Source organism: Cololabis saira, chromosome 9, assembly GCF_033807715.1.
Source record: "Cololabis saira isolate AMF1-May2022 chromosome 9, fColSai1.1, whole genome shotgun sequence".
Lineage (NCBI taxonomy): Eukaryota > Metazoa > Chordata > Actinopteri > Beloniformes > Belonidae > Cololabis > Cololabis saira.
Window position 1 is genome coordinate 34,271,413 of NC_084595.1, and position 22,529 is coordinate 34,293,941.

At 40.1% G+C, this 22,529-nt stretch overlaps 1 protein-coding gene across 1 annotated transcript in view; it reads left to right on the forward strand.

Moving 5' to 3' along the window:
• Positions 1 to 22,529, forward strand: part of aopep (aminopeptidase O (putative)) — a 93,109-nt gene that overhangs the window by 44,896 nt on the left and 25,684 nt on the right. Inside the window, exons 9-14 of the mRNA XM_061729350.1 lie at positions 3,592 to 3,694; positions 3,938 to 4,045; positions 4,930 to 4,973; positions 8,182 to 8,242; positions 13,116 to 13,178; positions 14,158 to 14,244. Coding sequence (XP_061585334.1) covers positions 3,592 to 3,694; positions 3,938 to 4,045; positions 4,930 to 4,973; positions 8,182 to 8,242; positions 13,116 to 13,178; positions 14,158 to 14,244 — 466 coding nt within the window. The remainder of the gene's footprint in view (positions 1 to 3,591; positions 3,695 to 3,937; positions 4,046 to 4,929; positions 4,974 to 8,181; positions 8,243 to 13,115; positions 13,179 to 14,157; positions 14,245 to 22,529) is intronic.

Genomic DNA, 22,529 nt, shown 5'->3' on the forward strand with positions numbered 1-22,529 from the left:
ATTTAAGTGGAGGTATCTGATTGCAAAGTGTAATTATAAATAATAATATAATATAATTAAAAAAAAAAATATTAACTTCACACCTCCTGTCATGCTGCTGTTCTTATTTTTTTCTAATGATTTGTCGACATTTTCTAAGAGGGTTGAGTACAACAAGCACAGGGCTGTTAATGGCTAATTAGAAGAAAAATGGAGTCGTTCTTACAATGAAAGACTCTGTAACCTCGAGAGTCACTCGGTGCACAGCAGGTCAGCCAAACATTCAAAAATAGATGTCCTCGGGCATTCAGCATGTGTAGTCATGTAAAAATAAACACTCTAGCATTAAATGAAAAATGACGGTATAAGGGCTGAAATCATGTTCCCTGTAATTACTACCAAATTACAGCTTTGTTTTTTTTACCCAGCAAATTTTTCATGGAAATTATTGAGAAATTAGGAGCAAATGGACATCCTGTAAGTTGATTTTGTGGTTTAATTAAAAATGAAAAATAAAAGGGCAAAAAGCTGGACTTGTTTGATGCAGTGCACATGAAACAGCTCCTCCGTTTGAGCACGAGAATGGAAGATCCTACTTGTTCATAAGTCTGATTTACTTTTTTTTGTTTTTGTGTTTTTGTCAGCAATACCTTTATCACAAATTCAAAGGTTTGCATTAGTTTCTCAAAAAAGTGCTACCTAGACTCTACCTACCAAAAGTAATTTGCGAATGGCTTCCTGGACAAAAACAAATTGATTTCCATCATATTCAAAAGTCCAAACTGAAAATCAGATTTACATCTCCAGACTCACTCAGACTTAGATTTGGGACAAACTACAGATGCACTTTAGTACTACCAGACCTAATGCCTAATGATTTTCAGTGTTCAAGCTATGGTTCACATCAATCCTCAGAAACAAGATAAGTTAACAGACAACTTTAGAGTAAAAGATTTCATGATTTATAGTATTTGATCAGTTAAAAACAAGAGGCTACTGTTTTCCAAGGCATCCGAAGGACGCTTCACATCTGAGTCTGAGTAGGTACTAGAGGGAAAAAGGAAATAAGAAGGTACATAGAACTGGATTTGACATTACTACATTACTATTAATGATTGACATTTGTCCATTTTCCCAATCATTTTCATCAGTTTTGTTCCGATTTCCAAAATCCGTTGATGAAATTTACTTGTAACATTCCTTCAGGTGTATATTTTGTTTATTATTAATATTTTAAGATATTTCAGTATTTGGAAATCATAATCACCGTTGTGAAATTAAAATCTATGTACTAGCTTGAAATTTTAATTTACATCTTAAATGCTCGGATATTGCTAGATGTGACGACAATATGAGTTAACCTCATGGCTGGGAATGTGCGACAGTCTGCCTGTATGCCCAAGTGCTCATGTGGCTTCACTACAAAGTCTTGAAATATAAGATGAATAAATACAAGCTGGCTGTCATGATGCGCTGATATCTTTTGAGAGAATCTGGTGAATAAAAGCGAAGGGATTTCAGTGGAGATAGGCGTAGCATCTTCAGGGTTTACACACATAAATACACACACACAGACACACACACAAAGGCTAGATGGCAGGTTGTTCTTTCCAAGTTCACTAGGTCACGGCTGACACCCCGTGATCCAGCAGGGGCCCCAGTGGCCAGTGTTTATCAGTCCATTTCAGATGAGTTATATTTAGGGCAGCCTGGGCCAGACGCCATTCTCCCTGCTGATTTACTGGGCTGCTGGGAGCGCTGCTCTACCTTATCCGGTTTCCACAGTCAACCAAGTGTAATTTGTCAGGATATGGCTTGTGGAGCTATAAACCTCTTGTGTATGTGTGCCTGTCAGTGTGTGTGTGTGTGTGTATGTGTGTGTGTGTGTGTGTGTGCGTGCGTGCACACATTTGACATTAGGCTATATCAGTAATAGCTCCTGACTTCCTCTCGCTCTTTCTCTCCTTCTCAATCTCAGACACACCCAGGTGTACGCATGGCAACACATACACACAGACAAACACCCTCCCTCTCTCACACGTGGACAACGGTACAGATAAGACCACCATTTATTCTGAAATACATTGAGCTATTGTGTGATGTTCAAGGCAGTGTGTGGTGATTCCTCTCAGAGCTTTAGTTAATCATCTCTAAACAAGAGAGGCAGCACAAGTCAGGGATTCACACATCCATGTACACCTCGGTCCTCCACAGCGAGAAAGGTGGAGCCACTTTGTCTAACGTCGCAGTGATGGATCAACATTTTTCTCTGTGATGTGACACAAAATGGTGTAATCGCCTCTGGAAACACAGTCCTGTTGTTGTTTTAGTTTCTCCTCTGTCCCTCTTTCTCTCTGTCTGAGACACACACAAACGCACAGGTGTAGAGCAGAGCCTGTTATGTTTTTCATTTCAATCCACTGACTGGCTCAGAATATTTCCAGCTTTTATCGTGTAAACTCCTTGGAAAAGTCCTTCCCAATATCAGGCTTTTGGTCATGCGGGCGAGTAGAAAACACACCCTCTGATGCATGATGAAAGTCCTTGTAAGAGTGTCCAGTTGATTTTAGAAATTCCAGGAAACTGATGACTTCCTTTCTCAGTCCAGTCAGCAAACCAAACATTCCTGTCTATCTCCTGTCCTCGAGTCCTTCACATCCTCCTCCTCTTCGCGTCCTCAGCCCAAATCTACTTGATCTCCCCCCCATCCCTTCTTTTCAGCTCAGAATGCCTGTAAAAATAGATCAAATATTAGACCAACCTCTGGCTCTCAGCCAAAGCAATACTAACAATATTAAGTATTGAGATTTATGACAAATATGGGTCTCTGGTTTGTGTCTTTGGTATGTCATCCATGTATGCATGCTTGTGTGCCGCGCATGTGTCTGTTCTTTTCATGAAACAGTCTTGTGGAATAGTTTTAGCCAGTGATGAAGAGCATATTGATTTGTGGGCCAGGCGCCTGCGGTATCGACTGAGTTGGAGGATGATCCTTCAAGGCCCTCCTATTGCTACACTGAGTTCATCTGTTCATCCTGATCAATATCATCTAACTGAAACTATCATTGCACAACATCCCATGTCAAGGCTTTGCTTGCTCGCCTTTTATTGGCTCTTTGTGTGTGTTGTTGGTGTGTTTATGGAGGTTGAAGGCATGATTTGTGTTCACGTGAAAGGAAGGGAAAAAGTGTTTTTGTACTGGTAGTCAGACATGATTTTTGTGTGAGTGTGTGTTAGTGTTTATATGTTTGCTTATGAGTTATGGGCAGTAAATTCAAAGCAAAACCCTGTGAGGTCATATAAACAGTATAGTATGCTATTATAAATCTCTGCCTTGATTTCTAGCCTGCCTTAGGCGAAGCATGGCAACTTGGCAATATGTTCACCATTCAGAGCCTGAGTGGCTAGATTTAGTGTTGCAGACAGTGTACTCATGCTCTGTTGAATGTGAGCTATTTGTTGTAACCACATTGTTTCCAAAAGTTTGATGAAGTTAAGAAAAAAATTGCTCATGCTCTGTTTTTGCCTTTGCATCTTGTTTTTAATGTCTACGCTTCCTCCTTTCCAATTTTTCCAAGTTTTTTTTTTTTTTTTTTTTTTGTCGTTCTACAGGCCGAACATGGAAAAGACCGGTCAGGTCAGTGACTCTGGCTCCTCCATGGTTAAACATGCCCTTAACCCTGATAAGCCCTTCATGCAAGTCCACTACCTCAAGGTGAGAGGCTAATGAACAGGAAGGAACAATAAAAAAGATGGAAGATATGGGGGAAAGTACAGGAAGTAAATGGAAATGAAAGTTTTTTTTTTTTTTTTTTTTAATAAATCAAATGATAAAAAATAATCCCAGTGCATCCCTTAACTATTGTACTTTGGATTCAGTTTATTTTGAGCAGCATTAAAGTTTTCACTGTGTTTTCATGAAAGATTATGTTATGCTGTCTTTGTTTCTTTTGTATAGGGCTATTTCCTTCTCACATTCTTGGCCAGTCAGGTGGGTGCTGAACAACTCATTGACTTCTTCAGAGTGTTTGTGAGGAAATACCATGGGCATCTTGTTTTGTCTCAGGTGAGGCTGTATTGTTTTTAATTGATGTTGGCACATCTGGTGTGGGATGTTGTGGACAGTGTAAATAGGAACAGAAACCAATGACTTGCAAATCACTAAAAGCCTATATTTGAATCAAAATAGTATCAAGCATTTGAGTTTAGTGCCAGTTAAATGATTCATAACAGTTGGAGCAGAGGCATCTTTATTGCTCTTTATTGCTATGTTGCATCATCCTTTAAAAAAAAAAAAAATTCTGTTGTTTTAAAGACAAAATAGTTACCCATTTTAGCTAAGTATATTAATGGACTCTTCCTCTTTTGTATTTTTCATTGCACAGTTTTAAATTAACAACAGGTTTGGACCTCAGACAGGCCAGTTTAACTTGAGGATGCTCTTACTGGGGAGTGATGATTTTTGTAATATATGCAGAATTATCTTGCTAATATAAGCCATGTTGTCTTTGAAAAGGACATTGTCTGGATGGTAACTTATGTTCATCCTGACTCGTGCCATGTTTACTACCATTAGAGATTCTGGCATTTGATCAGTGAAAACCCTTGATGATCTGGTCTTAAACTCGAAGGACAAGTTCCAAAACAGATTAAAAATGTATGTGCATCAGCTCAGCCACATAAAACTGCACTGAGGCCAAGCAGCTGAGCGATCACACCTGGATGTCTGTACGTGTGTGCGTCTGGCATGTGATGTGTTCCACCTGACTCCTGCCTCAGCGGGGGCAGATTGAACCGTCCCTCTAAATTATGGATGTAACGTAAACACTTTGACTTTGTACGCATGACTTAAGATCAGGTATGCCTTTTTCTTTTTTTTTTCTTTTCTTTTTTTCCACATATCACTAAATATCTACCTTTCTGTGCGTTGTTTTATTTCATTTTCAACAGGATTTTCTGCAAATGTTCCTGATTACCTTTCCCGACATGGAGAGGTATGTAAGTGGCTATGATTACAGTGCAATTCATGAATAATTCAAAAAGGCTTGTGATTTAAACCCACCTTGTTTTAGCAATATCAACCTAGTTTTTGTTTCCAGTCAGATCAGAGCTTTCTTTGCAAATTGGTTATAGGCAGCTTTAAACGTTTCTTTTAACAACCAATGTTAATAGATTTAATGTCAAATATTTGATCATTTGCTGATTTGCTCTGACTAATCTGGTGCTGGTGTGGAAACATGGCCAACAAAAGCTTCTAATACCAATCCTGTTAAGTGAGCAGTCTCATCCACTCTCATATTAATTGAAGTGTAAAAGCTAACTGGTCCTCCTGCTCTCCTCCTCTCTAATTTTCTCTCCCTCTCTCTGCATGCACTTAATCATACAGTTTTCTATTTCTCCTGATTGCCTCATTAACCTCTTCCTTTACATCTCTCTCTTTCCTCTGTGCCTCATCTCTCTCTCCCACCCTCAACCCTTCTTTTCTGGCTTCCTTTGTCTCCTGTGAATGTTGTCTTTTTTGTGTTTTCTGTCAGGTGGAGTGTGGTGTTGAACTAGCAGGGATTGATTGAATTAAACAGAGGGAGTTGGACACAGTCGATACTTAGACGTGATGCCTCTGTCAGTAAACAACACGAGACAGGAAGGGTTAAGGATTAAAGCAGACCCCCACTGCTGATGGTCATGGCTACTCATCTTATGACCATACATCCTCTCTCAGACAAAACAATACAGACATAATATTTATAAGATCGTTTAAACGTCATTAAAAAATTATTACATTTATTGATTTCATTTACTTGGAAGCCACCGTTTTTCCAGGCAACACAGTGTATTGCAGCGTCATGGTGTTCTCAGTTTTCACTCAAATGCATTTGCAAGGGATAAAGCTCATTTCTCCCTGGCCTTATTATTAAATAGCATTTGATACATGAAATGCCCATAATAACGGTGCAAGCCTTTTGTTTTCCAAATGTGCTGACATAATCCTAATGCAGTCCTAAATCTTTTGTTGTGTTGTTCTCGGTATAGCAAATGTTTAGCCCATACATACTGCTGTTGGAGAAGCCACTGATGACATTTCCAGGCTTATGTGTCTGTGGCATATGGAGCATTTCACTTTGATGTTTATCTCTGAGTAAAAAGAGTTGCTCATGATCTTAAAAAGAAACAACAGTAATAAAATTCCCCCGTGTTTTGGAACAACAAGGACACACTTGATCATGGAAAAAAAAAAAAACAACAAATAACATTACACTTTTGCAAAGCAAAAATTGTAGACTTTGTTAATGTTCACTCTTACTAAACATTAGAGAAACCCTTATTTGTGTTCTGTTCGTCATACTACCTAATATGTTAACTTTGCAGCCAGAGGATTGCCCTGATTAGAGCATCCAATGTGGAATTTAACAATAACTTCTAAATTATTTGGTCGGTTTAATCTGCTGTGTGCAACGGTCATAGTCCATGAATTGTCCCAGCCCATTAATGCTATCTGTTGCACCGTTATTGTTAACAGCTGCATGCTAGTCATCGAGGGATGACTGTTAACCACATGTAAGCTTTCATACGGGTGTAATAAAGGAACAACTTCCAGGTCTTGCTCATATTCATCGATAGATTTGCTAATATTCAAAGCAGATGAATGTATGTTTGCTTGCATAGTAATATACAGTATTATCCTTTAGCATAAAGCACTGAAAGCAAAACAGCGTCCCTCCCTACTGTTCACATACTGATGCTTGGTCAGGAGCTGTTTGTTTTAGTTTTCATTGCCTTCTGTGACCTTTAACATTACCTTCATTCTTCTACTTTTATACATAAGGAGCTACTCTACAGACGCAGTCTGAGACCAGCTGTGGACTGTTTTATTTTTCTTCTTGTTGTTCTTTTTCTTCTTCATCTTCTTCTTCTACTACTACTAATACTTCCCTATTTTTTGGCATTAAAAGTATTTTAATCTAATTTAGTTAGATTTAGGAATTACAATTAAAGTAAATGAGAGCAACAAAGTCGTGCACTTAAATTCAAAAGGTTGTAGGTTTTGTTGCTAGGTTAAAAGAAGTGTACCACTATGAACGTTGGAAAGTAAAGAGACGGGGATACACTGTTAAAGGGCCTTTTTCAGATTGGTTAAGAACATTTTCTTTACCTTGACATGTTTTGACTACACCTGTAATCTTCTTCAGGAGATGTCATGTGACGTTGAGATGTGATGTGAACACATAAAAGATAAACTTGTAAGACGGGGGTACCCTGCTTGTTGTAAACACATGCTGAAATGTTCCTGAACAAACATCAGTATGTTAGAAGTTTGCAGTAAGATCAGGTTTGTCCAACTGAAAAACAATGAAAACAATCCTGATGAACTGGGTTTAATGGAGTCTTCTGTTAAATCTGAGAAGATGGAATTTCTGAGTAGTATAGGGGGGGGCAGAAGAAAAAAACATAAACTGCATGAAATATTTGTTCTCTGTGCCACAAACAATATTTCAGCATTATTGTACGTAGTATAACTGCACATAAGCAGACACGAATATTGCAGCATGATTAGTGGAGCATGCTCCTACAGTATGTATAGGATTAGATGTGGGGGAAATATGTGAAATCTGTTATTGGGCTTCAGTTAGTGGAGTATAACTCAGGAGGGAAAAAAAACATTTAAAGAGGTGAATATCACAGTACACAGTAAAAGCTTCAGAGTAGGCAAATGTGGAATTTTTCGAAACGCTGATGGGGAGGATTGATAGTGTGGTGAAGGGTTTGCTGTGTGGTTACTCTTCCACTCTGTGTATACTTTACAGTGTGCACACTGCCGATTGCTCGAGGAATGTTCGCTTGCGTAGACATTTGTCATTGCAAGTCAGTTCAGTCACTGTGGTTGTTCTGTGTGGTATTTGACAGTTTTCACGGGCAAAACATCCCCTTTGACCCTCAAAACTACAGTCAAGCATAGGCGTGTTTCCTTGCCGCACATGCATATGTGTAAATCCAATTTATATAGTGTACATGCCTGTTTGCTTGACCTTGTATAGGAAAGCGGGTAGGCTCGTCTTTCTGTTTAATGTATTAGCTGAAGCTCTTGTCTGCCATGTCTCTAGCAGTACTTTCCCAGGGACGTGTTTTCAAAGGGGTGTCTTGGGCAGCAACAATCCCTGTTGTTATAATAGGAATAATACTAACACTTGTGCCATTGTGTTCCAGAAAAAGCCTCACCCTCAGTGCTATTTACGCTGACTGGCTTGATCAACCGGGAATTCCAAAGGTATGAGAAGTTTTTCTCTTATTTTCTTTTTAAATCTATCAATATCTCAATTTAAGAAGAAAAAAAAAAAGAACATTGCCTCTGTGTTTCGTAATGTCCAGATAAACACTAAAATTGGCAGTAAGCTGTATTTGAAAGCAAAATGATATTATTGTTAATAATAAATCACCATGGTTTTGAAATCATATCCACAACTAGACTGGACGTGGATTTCCTACTCAGATCCAGTTCTTCCATGTCGTCTTACTGTCAGGAAACCTTTGTGTTACAGGAAGGAGTGTGCTCTATACAGTAGAGCCATAGCATGTGTCTTAGTATTGAAAAGCTATAAATAACTGTAATGGCAGCCTCTTGGCAAAAAATATGCCCCCTATTAGACGTAAATAGGGGTCTCTATGTAAATGCGTCAGCTTAAATGTTGTGTGACTATTAGCCAGTGGTCATTTAAAATCTGCTTGATGATGATTACTTTCCAGATACTAGCATGTCCTGGCAGCTCATGCACCAGATGAAGAAATGTTTTTGAAAGATCTGATTATGCGGCTCATTTTATTCTCGTGTTGGTGAATTGCAGTCATTGTGTGCGTTACCAGACTTTTGCTGTATCAGGTCAGGGTGAGCAGTGCTGCTCTGCTTCTGCCCTCCAACTGAGAGAAAAAAGGAACCAGAGTCATAGATTCGAGGATTGCAATGCTGCGTACAGACTCACAGTCTATCCACTTAAGCGCTTCTTCAGTTCTCCCATTTCCATAGAAACTGATCTTAATTACCGCTGTGTCAGTGTGCATCGTTCTTTCTTTTTATGTGTGTGTGTGCGTGTGTGCTCTTGTCTTGCTGTCTGGGAACCTTCACCTGCTAGATTACATGATGATGTAACTGGAGACTTTTAGGGGCCTCTGAGGGTGGGAAGGACATTGTGGAGGGACTGATGGTTTCTCATACCTGATTGGATGATTTTTTTGTTTGATGTGCCAGTCACCACCTAATGAGATTAACCAGATCGATTGAAACCTTTTACAAATGCGAGCGCTTGTGTTGTGTTGTGTTGTGCACACTAGACGTAAACACATCTTTAAAATCTTTGTCCCCTCAGCCTTCCATCTGTCGCTCTGCAATGTGCTTGAATTGGAGAAAGGCCGGAAATGGCGTGGCCTAATAATAAACAATGGCATTCGCCAATTCTGGAGTAAAAGATGTGGAATGAGAGGACCTATTTTAGACTTCACAGCAGCAACGAGCAGGCTCTCCCTTTGGGAGGATGGATCTAGGCTGAGGTGTTTGAATAAAAGCCACCCTTGGGCTGCCAGAGCTTTTAGACTCATACTTTCTTCCCCAGTTTAACTATATCTGCATCAATTATTTATTTATGTTTGCCTTTTTCTGGTTTCGTTATTGATAAATGGTAGATAAAATTATGAATTATTACAGACTTATTTAGACAGCGCTGCTCTTCTATAGTCAATGCGTAGTGTTCTTCCAGGCAGAAGAGGGAGTTGGATTTCCTTTACAGATAAGCCCGAGTACCTTCGTGAAAGCAGTGCCAGTTCCTGAAGCTTAAACTTTCTCACCTCAGAAATGCCTGTCAGTCTTTAGCTGTGGGCCGTAAATAAAACACTGTACAAAATCCAGAAAGTTCATCAAATCTTTAGTGAAATCTTACATCTCATTGTATAAATATTCAGTAGTGCTGGGATGTAATTTCCCAGAATATAGTTAAGTCTAGACATTGTCCGAAGGGACTAATTCAGAAATAGTTTTCAGCATCAACATTCTGTACAATACAGACAAAAACGCAGTCAACAATAGCTAGAACATGACTATATAAATAACAGAGTTCTGGTGGAGAACATATTCACAATGCTATTTTGTGCTTATATGCCTGCTCCAGCTGCAGTGCAGTTTTCTTTTGTTTCTGGACCTCTGTCAAGTATTTACGGTGCACAAGTTCATACTCCTGAGTTGGATTTTTACCCAGCATACCTTGTTCTACTGTACTTCTGTAACTACTCCCTCCCTAGTCCATTGGCTTCTCTTGTCATGAGTGACTCCCGAAAATAAAACAGCTAATGAAACACACCCTGTTTTAATGCCCCCGCATTAACGGGTCTGTAGCGCTGCTGCTTTCAAGTTCCCGTAGAGGTTTTGCGAGGATCACACGGCGTGGCCGCCTGTTCTGTGTTAGATCTTGCAAAAACAAGTATTTCTGTTTAACTGAGGTAATGTAAGAACTTGTTAGGACGTGTTTCCGACTCATCAGGGACTGTAGCTGCAATTAGTGAAGATTTTTGTTGATCCACACGTGGAGGCGTCCCCAAAGAGATGGTGGTGTTACTGTCATTTGAGGGAGAAGAAGGCTAGTCTAGATTCACCCAATGCTTGCATTGGGCCAAAACAAAACTCTAATGAAATGTTTCAGATCAGAACTACTCAAAGGTTCTCATACATCAGATGACGGAATTCATTTTTATTTACCTGACAAAGTGTAAGATGAAGTGAGGGTACAATCCGGTGGAACATTTGTTAACACCACTTTTTAGGTTTGGTCATATTTATTTGTTTATCAGCAAGAATATTTAGAAATTGCAAAGCCACATTGTAAAAAGCTTGGTGAAGATGTGGCTAATGAGTAAAGAGGGAATCCATTCCACTCAGGTTTAAAATTGTGCAATTGGGCTTTAGTAATAGTGATTGAGGCGTCTTCTGAGTTCTCAAGAATTTTAGGGTCAAAAAGAAAATACCGCATTTAAACAATACAGTAATGCGTTTTTTAAGGTGAAGCAAAGAGTGCTTTAAAGTGCAAGAGTCAGGTTCACACTATAAATATTAAGCCAGATTTCCACTCTGCAGAAAAACCTTGGATGTGTTTGGCTCACGGCGAACATCTGAGGCAAATCAGAGTTCGAGCAGTAGTCGTCAATCACGACATGTAAACGCTTCACAGATTTGGAAGGCTTGCCAACAGGCCACAGACGCAAACGAAATATCAAATACGCTAAATATTTTACAGAGGTTGGCAGGGGTCACGAGGACATAGAACCAAGGAGAGGAGGAAACCCTGTAGAGGAATAGAGCAGACATGCATCGGCTACACCAAACATTGTAGAGAGCATAGTGAAGAAGGTTTGGTCCGTTTGGGCTCACTCAACAGAATTTGGGTGACATCTGCCCAGAAAATAGATTCATATTTGATGTTTCTAGTGTGCCATATTAACAGAGAAGAGAAGGTTCCTGTTCTCTTCAAAAACTATTCGTGCAAAACAGGTCTAGTCTAATCATAATTTATTGTAATTATGATTAAAGAGACTTAGATGAACTTTACTTGCTGAACATCTGCTACTGCTAACATCTGACCACGCTGTCACTAATCAGATGTGTAGTTAAAACTCACCTTAACTCAAAAACTCTCAATCTCTAATGAATGAAATCCATTCTCTTGTAGTCAATTTGTCAATAACTCTATAAATAAGATGTAGAACTAGCTCTTCATGACTCCTATTTTGTTCACCAATTCTCGATATATCGATATAATTCTTGATATATATATATATATATATATATATATATATATATATATATATATATATATATATATATATATATATATATATATATATATATATATACTCAGCTCTGATTCTCCAAAAATCCAACATTGTTACAGCAAAACCATAAACCTGTTGCTTTAATCAAATTCCTCAAACCAACTGGGCACACCACGCCGCCTACATCCACCTTTTACAGTTAAAGGTAATAACACCGATCCATAACAAATCACTGCTTTAAATTGAATTACCAGCATGACTTATTTACTTCCTCTGTATGTTTAAGACTGAGAGATGCAACTTGTACAACCTGTATAGTATTGATTCACATGTGAAAACCCCACGCAGACAGAGGCGAGACACCAGAGAGTTGGAGGTGGACAAAGGGCTTACTATTCAGAGAGTAATGGAGATCTACTGTAGGAAGCAAAAGAGCTATGTGCGGTATCCTGTTACACAATGCCAATTTTCTGCCTAAACACTCAGTGCCTGCTATACTGCCCACTCCAACACCTCCCTCTCCTTGTGCATCTATTGCTACTCCAGTACTTTTGTAAATTGCTCATAGAGAGGTACTCTGACATGCAGTTATCGTACTGAACTTTGTGTGTGTGTGTGGCTATGGTAACAATGATAGCACAGAGGCTAGGCAAGCTTGTGCGTGTGTGTGCGTGTGGACGTCTGGAGTGTGGCTTGAGGCCGAACATAATGTGCCTCTGCTTCTTGTCGCTTGTTTGTGTTGTGTGTGAGGGGTGAGACATTATAAATCTCTTTTTTTTCCGTACACTCCTGTCCGTCTCCTTCTTTTCTCCACCACACTGAGATTCACACACAACAGTCTGCGTCATCACTCTTGTGTGATTCACATCACTTGAGCAGCAACTCCGTTGAAAGCTTTAATAAGGTGGGATCATAAGGGCCGTGTGTTTGTGCGTACGAGCTGTTCTCTGCGCACAAGTCTGTGCTTGCAAGAGTTTAGTGGTACATTTTGTGCATGCATGTATGGACTCGAGGATTAATGAGTGTGTAAAAGGTGACCGTCCATCCCGCTGCTAGTAAGTCACATGATTTTCTTTTTCCTTCAACTCCTCCTCGTTTTTCTCTCTTCTCCTCCACTTTCCTCCTCTCTCTCATCCTCTGGAGTCAAGTCGCGAGTTTCCGCCAGAGGAACAAGTGATATCGCTCCCACCTCCTCCCTCTCCTCCCCCCCGCTCCTCTATCCCTCCCCTTCCTGCTTTGCTCGGGCTGTCTCTCTGCCTCTGCAAAGCATTCCACTCCGTCCTGATCACTTGCCCCCGACTCACTGCTTTCCCTTCTTCTCTGTCGTTCAGTGGCTGTATGAAAGGAGCACCGTGTGGTCACAGACGAGGCTGGTGGAAGAAGTCAAAGCAGAGGTAGGCACTCTCCTCCTCCTCCTCCTCCTCCTCCTCCTGCACCTCCTTTTCTCTTGTCCTGTTTCTTCTTCTCATCTTCAGGGAGTGGCAGACAGACTCAGGGGCAGCTCTCGGATTTGGAATATTGCACCTAGAAGTGTTTGATATGATTATTATGCGACTGTCACAAGAATCTTTTTCCGTCTCCAAGTTATTCTGCCACTATGTTTCCTCACTGCTCCTTCTTTGTTCCTCTCCTCCTGTGTTCTTCACATGCTTTATTTCACTGTTTTCATAACATTTCTTATCTCTACTTCTCATTTGCTCGCGGTTTCAGTCGCTCCCTCTGTCTGCCTCTGAGTGAAGTGCGGCACACAGCGCTGTCCATCTGTTGCGTGTCTTTCTGCTGCCTATCAGATTTCCTATAAAGACCTCATGTTTTTCATCATTTCTTTGCCTATATTTTCAAATCATTCCTTTGATTTTTTTTTTCTTTCCCTTTTCTTTTCATTAAGACCTGAAGTTGATATTTATGCTTCGATTTTTGTTAAAAGTAAAAAAAAAATGTTTGAATGACTGCAGTGTTGGAGTGTCTAGTCTATGTTATGCTCTGTTTAAGAGCTTCCTGATTTAATAGTAAACTTGATTATAAAAGTGCGTTTGTTCAGAGGGGTCTCTCGAGGTGCAGAGTAAAGTTTGGTTTTGATCGCTTATGTAATGTAAACCTCCGAGTAAGAAGCTGCCGCACAGAAAGCATAGCTTAAATCATTGTGCTGTTGAATTTGACCTCTTGCACTTTTTGTGCAACGATGCACCCTTACCTACTACGTCTTCTCTCTTCCATCATCATACACCGTCATGATAACATCTGTGGTTTCTCTCTTTTTTTTTCTGATCCTCCCTCACACCGTCTCTTCTCTCACTTCACTCCTGTCTGCTCCTACACAACCTCCTTTTTCCCGCCTTCCCCACTTCACCCCCGCCATCCTCCCTGCTGCAGGTTGTAAAATGGATTCTGTTCAGTCAGAGTCACCAGGGCAAGGGCAGAAAGAGGAAGAGAATAGAAACCAGGGTGAACTTCAAAGAGGTAGGCATTCTGCACTGTGAAGCGTTATATATCCTCAGTTTGCTCTGCTTCTAACTGTCCCCTCTCCTTTGGAAACCTCTTTTCCGACTCTGTCGTGAGTTGTGCTGTGATTTTCAAGCTTTACAGTAATTTTATTTGTCTGACAACAACATTATCCTCACGTATGTTTATGTGTTCTGTCTGGGAGGACAGACTACCCTGTTCTTTAAGTCTGTGTTTATGCTTTGGTTATGCTTATGCTGACATATTTAACCTTTTAAGAGCTTGTATACATCACATAAAGTGTGGATGTGTGAGTGTGTGGTCATGGTCAAGGTGTATGTGTTTGTCTGGGGGAGGTGGTCACCATTGAGCCTTGACATTCAGAACCCGATAAGGCCTTTATCTTCCCTTGCATGTGCCTCCTCTCTTCCCAAACTTCCTGTCAGTTTCAGTGTTCAGTACAAAATAAAAAAAATATATATATTTTTTAAAGCAAGCTTTTGTCTGCATGTTTAGTGCTAATTAGGATTCTCCAGAGAGAGCTAATCCCCCCCCCCCCCCCTCACTAATTGACATACGCACTTGCACACGCCTGCATCATTAATGAGAGCAAACTGATCTATAAGCCACAGAGGGTCAGAAGTCATTAGAGAGAGTAAAACCGCTTTTATAAATCACTCAGATGATGTAGATGGCTGGAAAACCTTTGCAATGGCAGTTATCTTTTCATACAATGCCAGCATTTGATTTTTTCCAAGACTGCCATCTTTAAGGGCCCCGTAATTCCCTTTCATCACTTTTATATGATATCCATCGACTTATTTGTTAGGGTTCTAACACGTGGTTATTAAACCATGTGCTAGCACGTGATTATATTACCTTAAATTCCTTTGTTGTAGTTTCCAGCTCACAGTGAATGAAATGCCAGAGCAGGCCCCTTGAAAACCACCTGATACCTGCTGTCTGGCACAGTTTACAACTTGAACACACACACACACACACACACTCAAATACGGTTACTTCTTGGAAGCAGCAAAAGGGCCTCTTCCTGTTGGGGGCTGAAATCAGCTTCATGAAAGAATAGCCAATTACTGTCCACTTGGCCATACACAATAGTGAGAAAGAGGCGGGAGGGGCTAATGGACGGACGAATGGAGCGAGTGAGCGGGTGATACAGGGGTGGGGGGGTGTGGGAGGTCAGCGTTTGAAGTTACACCATAAAAGCTATCCTGAAAGGAAACGCAGAGCGCACCCCTCGCGCCATCCCCTCTTCTCTCCCCTCACCTCCCTGCGGCCCAGCCCTCTCGTCTCTCCTCCACTCTTTTCACCTCTCCTCCTTTTGTTTCTATGAACAGTGAGTGCCCCATGGTCATACCAGGTGTATTTTATATTACTTCTGTATGTACTTCAAACACCGGAAAGCCCTATTTCTCCTCACCCCTTCTTCTCTTCATCTACCTTTCCTTTCTTTCCCCTCCCTGTGCTACCAGCCTGTTGCAAGGCTATAAATCACTCAGCAGACCCGATTACCAAAGGTGAGGGAGGGAGGTTTAGCACCAAAAAAAAGGAAGGTAAAAAGGGGAGAAATAGCTGGGGTGAAACGGAGATGAAGATATGACTGAGGCATTGTGCATCCCTGAGGGTTATCGTCTCGATCAGTTCAATTTGGAATGAAAAAGCCCCAAGATGACGAGCTTCAGTGGAAAAATACAAAAGAGAAGGAAAGGGCAGATCAAGGAAGGAGAAAAAATGGGTAATCACTGTATGGGAAAAAAAACAAGAAAAAAAATCTGGAAGACGGTATATTTGGAGCTGAAAATTGAAGCCAGGGTGAGTCCGGTGGTGGATTAGAGGTTAATGATTATTAAATCCAGTAATTTAATGAATGACTTATGAAGACAGGAAAGAAGCACACTAGAGATGGAAGATTACAGGGCTGGTCTGACACCGTAAGGATGGGTACGAATAGGGTGAAAACGTGGTGAGAAGTGCAGAGGAATTGGGCTGAGACCAGTGTTTCATTTAGCACTAATGACGTCAACATACACACATATATATGCACGATCACACACACACCTATATGTGCACACTGAAGTATGAGCCAGACATCCCCCCACAAAACAGCCCAGGATCTGGTCAATATTATAGAGCCGAAGTTTATTACCAACTTCCCCTCGTCTTAGTTTCTGTTTAAAGTTATTGATTCACGAGAATCTAAGACGACACGTCTGGCTTTTTCTTTTAAAAAGTGTGACTTGCATGTGCGCGTGAGCGTGCATGTGTCCAGAGTGTGTGGAGAGGCCTGTTGAGGGATATTAGTCACGCCCGCCTGGTAATGGGACTCATTTTGCTCTCATTTTCATCTGTGGTCACGTAATGAGGGGGTCCGTCTGCCCCTGCTGATCGGGACAGGAAACCCTGTAGGAAAAGTTTGTGGATAACAAGAGATCTTGGCCGACAATTTATTTTTCCTATTGACATACTCGTCTGGGCTGTAAACATCCAATTTGGAAGTTGTAAATGATCTGGGTCTCATATCACTCAAATGGGCTGCATACTAAAATGTGTTGGAAATGGCCACATAATGTGCTTTAATCTTTCCTAAAACCTCCGGTGCAGCTTTTCTTTAAAGAATGTGTAATAATCTCAGGATTCATGGAACAATTGGCCTGTGGAATGAATTTAATAGCTTCTGCAAAGTCAAAATGGCAAGATTTCTGATTCGAATCTGATATCAATGTTACTGAATAATATCAGCTCCATATTTCAGGTTTATCTAGTTATATTTTGCACTTTCAGGTGTAAAAAAACAGAATATTTAAAGCAGTTAGACACACTGCTCCCAGTGCAGATGTGATAAGACTGTGTATATAGTAAGCGTTTACACAGCTCTTCCCCTGGATAAACAAATTCTGGGAAATGGTGTAATCCAGAATTCTTATCATTCCAGCTGAAATTGTTCTGCACCACACTATTTTTAGAGTTACACTGCTAACCTTCATAATAAGAGAGAGTGTCATAATTATGTCCACAATACTGATGAAAATTAATTGGACTTTAAGAACATAATTATATTCACTGGCAACTTAATTTATAATGTACAGTTCCACATTTTCATCTGTGCTGTTTTCAACCATGTTTACTGATTTCAAGCATGGTTAGATTAATTTTTAAAGTCCAAACCTTTAATAATTATACACACTGAGTCACCGCGGTGACTGAGGAGGGGAGCGCAGGCTCAGAGTGATGGTGTGTGCCATCTCTCCGAGTGCCACAGATGCAACAGAATTACTGGACAATGAGTCAGCCTTCATCTTTTGAGTCCTTCAGTCCTCACATTTACGCATAACAATATATGGCTTCCTCACTATTGCCAGGTTTGCAACTAAAGATCAACATCAGGCAAAGTCTTGAAATTGTTTATTTCAAACTACTCCAAACTCCGAGTCCAGTTTGATGATGGATTCAGCTTTTAATGAGTCGGACAGAAATGTACTTAATTAAGGACCTTGCATTCAAAAGAAACTTGCATTATTGTATCTGACAAAACCTTCTAGCCACATGAGCCTTTTAGTAGCAGTTGTGGAGTTTTTGTGGATACCCAGTCATCATCTCATTGTTGATTTCCATATTTGAGAACACAGTGTTCAGATTAAAAGCTGCTAAATGGCCCTTAGGTGTCCCACGAGCACATAGATGCTAGGCTCTTTTTTAGGAAACAATGCAAACCCACAAAGAAATGATTTGAGTTTGAGTGGTGATTGAAATCTCTTGTGTTGCAATGAGGTGTGCTGGTGCTGGTTGGGCAGGGGAAGTGTCAGGGGTAACTGGAGCCCCTGTGTGGGAGAGTAAACAGGTGGGAGGGCACGATCAAAAGCCTTTTCATTTGGGTGGGGTTTGCAGGTGGCGTGCATTACTCAGCCCCAAGTAGTTGATGGAGGAAAAACAAGGAGTGTCTGTGTTATTTGGCTATATATTCCACTTTGAGAAGTGGGAGGTACATTTGTGAAGAGTAAGAGATTAAAAGTGTTAGCACATCTGGGGCTTTTTTTCCTTTATAAAACTGCTTCATAAGTAAACTTCAGAAGTAAATTCCAACATTGCATACTTTTCTTTATCCACTCTACCCATATTTTAGTTTGGACACACCTTCTCATTCAAATAAATGGGGAAGTGTCCAAACTTTCTTTACTGTACTGTATATATTTTCTGTACTGTGTATATATATATATATATATATATATATATATATATATATATATATATATATATATATATATATATATATATATATATATATATATATATATATTTTATTTTATTTTTTTTTATCTAATTAATTTTATTTTTTCACTTTGATGTACACTGTTACATATTCGGAGATGCAAACTGCGCCTGTGCATGCTACAGACACACATGGTCATCCCTCAGCCACATGAATGAACATTTCATGTCAGTGTTTGTTTCCCTGGAAAACTGAAAAAATGTCCTTTTTTTTTCCTCTTTCTGTCGTTTTAACTGACTTGGCTGCTTCACAAAAACACACACTAACACACACATTGTGCTGTATACATTGGCAGGAAAAGCAGTCCTCCTTACCTGAGCTAGAGCAAATAAATTAGGTTTATTTTTCCAGATGCAGTAGATCCAGATCTTTAATTTTTTAGACTTTGTGATGATCATGTCTCTCTTATGGATTAAGTTATCATTTAAAAGGAGGACTTGCAAATGGAATATGCTCAAAAGTTAGCTAATTAAGGAAGGTTAATGTAAAGGGTTTGCAGGAGAAATATTATTATAGTCTGCAAATGGCAAGTTTTTTGAGTAGGAAATTACACATTTGATTCATCTATACTTTGAGTACAAGATACAAGTATAGCCTTTCTCTCAAAACAAACTGAAAAATTAATTAGTTTGTGATGATTTCATTTATACATGCACATCATATCTCCACGTAAACACACAGAGATGCCGTCTAACTGCTGGAGAGTTATGTAGACCAAACCACGAGTCTTCTGCTATTGTAATCTCTAGTGGACTCTGGTTTATATTGTTGTCTCCCCTTCCTTCCACCATTCTCTTAATCTCTTACCCGTTTTTTTCTCCAACTCTATCTTGCTCTGTTTCTGTCTCTTACTGTGATTTATTGGCAATGAATCAGGTATGAGGGAGTATGCCGGAGGAGAGATGGGAACATTCAGGGAAATGGCTGTTTCCGGCCAGACTTCACATCAGGATGGGAAATTGTCGGAAGAAGAGGGTGTGTGTGTGTGTGTGTGTGTGTGTTCGTGTGTGTCAAGCATGCGTGCCTGCGTACGTGAGTGCATGCGCAACACGTGCGTGCGTGCATGTGTCTCTGTCTCTGTCTCTCTCTCTCTCTCTCTCTCTCTCTCTCTCTCTCTCTCTCTCTCTCTCTCTCTCTCTCTCTCTCTCTCTCTCTCTCTCTCTCTCTCTCTCTCTCTCTCTCTCTCTCTCTCTCTCTCTTTATCAGAAGACCAACTGGTGATCAGCTTAGGGTGGCTCTGGATGACTCCGCTATACCGAATAACAACCCTTTAATTGTCCTGAAAGAAAAGATAAATAGTGTTTTGGAAGCACATGAAAGCACTTACAGACTGAGTGTAAAAAAAAATCCATCCTTGCTTTCAAATAATATTGAAATGCCATTTGGCATAACAAATAAAACACTGGAAGGATCATTACAGATAATTGTTTAGGATTTAACTCTAAAGATTCTTATCCGGTACATAGGTGGATTTCCATTACGCTTTCACGCAAAACAAAAGCGACAATCCTGAATTGCAACTATGGCACCGCTGCGTGGGGGGAGTTCATTGAACGGTGTTTTGTGAATGAACGTTATTATCATGAAATCTCAACCTGCAAGACTTCTCTTTTAAAGAAAGAATAACTAAGAAGCACTAAAATGGACTAACCATGCATCTCACCAGCAACCACCTCATGAAAGTTTTTTTTCAAGATTTGACCTTTTTTCTAAAAAAATACTAGACGTTTCCATTACACCGGCTTTTTCTTCGTGATATTTAGGTTTCTCGGAAGTCTAGTGGTAATGGAAACTCGCCAAGTGATTTAATTTTATGTGCCCAATTCAGTTGTCATCTCCTCTTTTCTTTATATTTACTTTATATTGTTTTAGTGGCTACTGTTCCACTGAAAGAAACTTTATACCATGAAGCTCATGGCTGAGTTTCCCCTCAAGCAGCTGACGTTGCTCCTACAAGGAAAAGAAGCTGCAAGTTTCAGTTCTCACAAACTTTACTTGAATGGGAGGAAATAATGGTGCAGATGGAACAGGTTTTCTCAGCAGGTAGTCTGGAATCTCTTATTGGTGGAGGATGATGAGTTAAGGGTACGGTATGACAGATGGATAACAGATATACAGTACTTCATATAGTCTGCAGCTCCCACAAAGATAAATCTAAAGGTCCAGTTGTAAGGTCTTTTTTGAAATGTAGAAAAAAACAGGAGAAGTTTCAAGATCATTTGCAGGGTAGATTTTAAGAAACTGTTTAGCTGAACATTTGCATTATGGATTGCAAAACAAGGACAGAGCAATAGACACAGGAGTGTATCATTGTATCATTTGAACACAATAGAAACTTCAAGGCCCAGAGCAGAGATGTGAGAGATACTGAAAGTAAAAGAACAAAAGAGACTTGGAAGGGAAACGGAGAGAGGATGAGTCCGCGTCACCTAAAGAAAAAACTGAGCTGGAGCAAGACAACAGATCAATAAGTATCTTACGTGTTTCATCAATTTCTGCTGGATCTGTTGTAGAAAGTGCTGACTGCGAGGGACGGCTTGTGTGGAAAATAAGGGATCAGTATGGCAAACAACTGCTTTTTGATTCACTGCTCTCCTCACATCGATAAGCCGTTGGTCCAGCTTTACCTGCCAATGAAACCTTGCAGGTCATGTCTGTGATCTCTTGGAAAAGAAAAAAAAACAATGCAATTTTGTTGTTGTTGTTTGAGGTTTTTTGGGGGGGGACACCTGAAGTAATAACACACAAACCCCCTTGCAGAGTGCATGTACAGATGTTTGTCTACTACCAGTAACTGGAAATCCGTCCTCCATGTGAGGGTTACTGTAGGTCCTGTAATGTAACAGAATATTTATAAAGTAAGTTGAAAGTGAAAGCCACACATTTCCTGCCAGGAATGCTGATAGAGCATGAAAACTGTTTTTCCCTTTTTGAAAGGTGAGAAAAAAATCTTTAGGAAAAGAATCAGATGGAGGAACATTTAAATTTATAAGCGGGGTGAGTGTGAGAGATCTATGTTTACAGTTGGGAGGGGAGGAGATGGCTCCATTTATGTCGTCTTAATGAGAGAGAAACGGAAAGAAAGTGAAAGGAAGAAAGTGGCAGTGTGTATTTGTCTCATTTATCACTCACCAGCAGTCTGTGTTCAGGGTCATTTGAAGCTCACTGCCTGTCTCATCTCGCCTGAGGACTCCCTGCTGTTTCTGTGTATTTGTTTGTGAATGAGGGGGTGTACAGTGGAAAACTGGATTGAAAAAAGATCATCAGTTACAGCTGTAAATGCTTATAACAAGTTCATTTCATTACATATAGCTGCTCAGAAATATCACCTAGTCTCTCAAAACTCTGATCTGCCGTCTGCATGAGAACCACTGAGCGGCATAAATAATTCCTTTGTCTTTAACAAATCGCAATCAAGCTCTGGCTTTTTGAATCCAATATCAACCCTCAAGCAATGTTTCAGAAAATGAGAATCAGCCTGTTTCCCAAAGTTTAACACTCTAAATTGATCTTCATAAACATGAGCATAGGCACAGATACTCACAGACACACACACAAGATAAGGCTTGCAGGTCACGGTGGAGAATTTTGGGAAGGGGATTGAGGGCTAGTTATGCAGAGCAACAGCAGCTCCAGCAGGCTTTGCATGAAGTGGCCAAAAAGAACAAACACATATAGATATGCGCGCATACACTCGCATTCTGAATCCAAGAAGCATTTGAGTGTCATTAAAGTGCAGCTGTGTTTGTCATTCCAGCACTCAGGAAAACACATCAGGGTTAGAGAAAAAGAGAACAGCCTGCTGAATATGTCTGCAACAATATGTACGAAAAGAAGTAGCCCACTTTGTCACTTACAAATGCGCATTGTTTACTTTGGAGTCCGTTCAAACGTAGATTTAGACATTCAGTGCTAGGCACGCCTGTAAAATGCAGTGCAGCGTTTGAGGCCTCGATGCTGAAGCCGGTGACAACTCAGACACGTATTTAGTGGAAAGTCATGGTCAATATCGTACTTG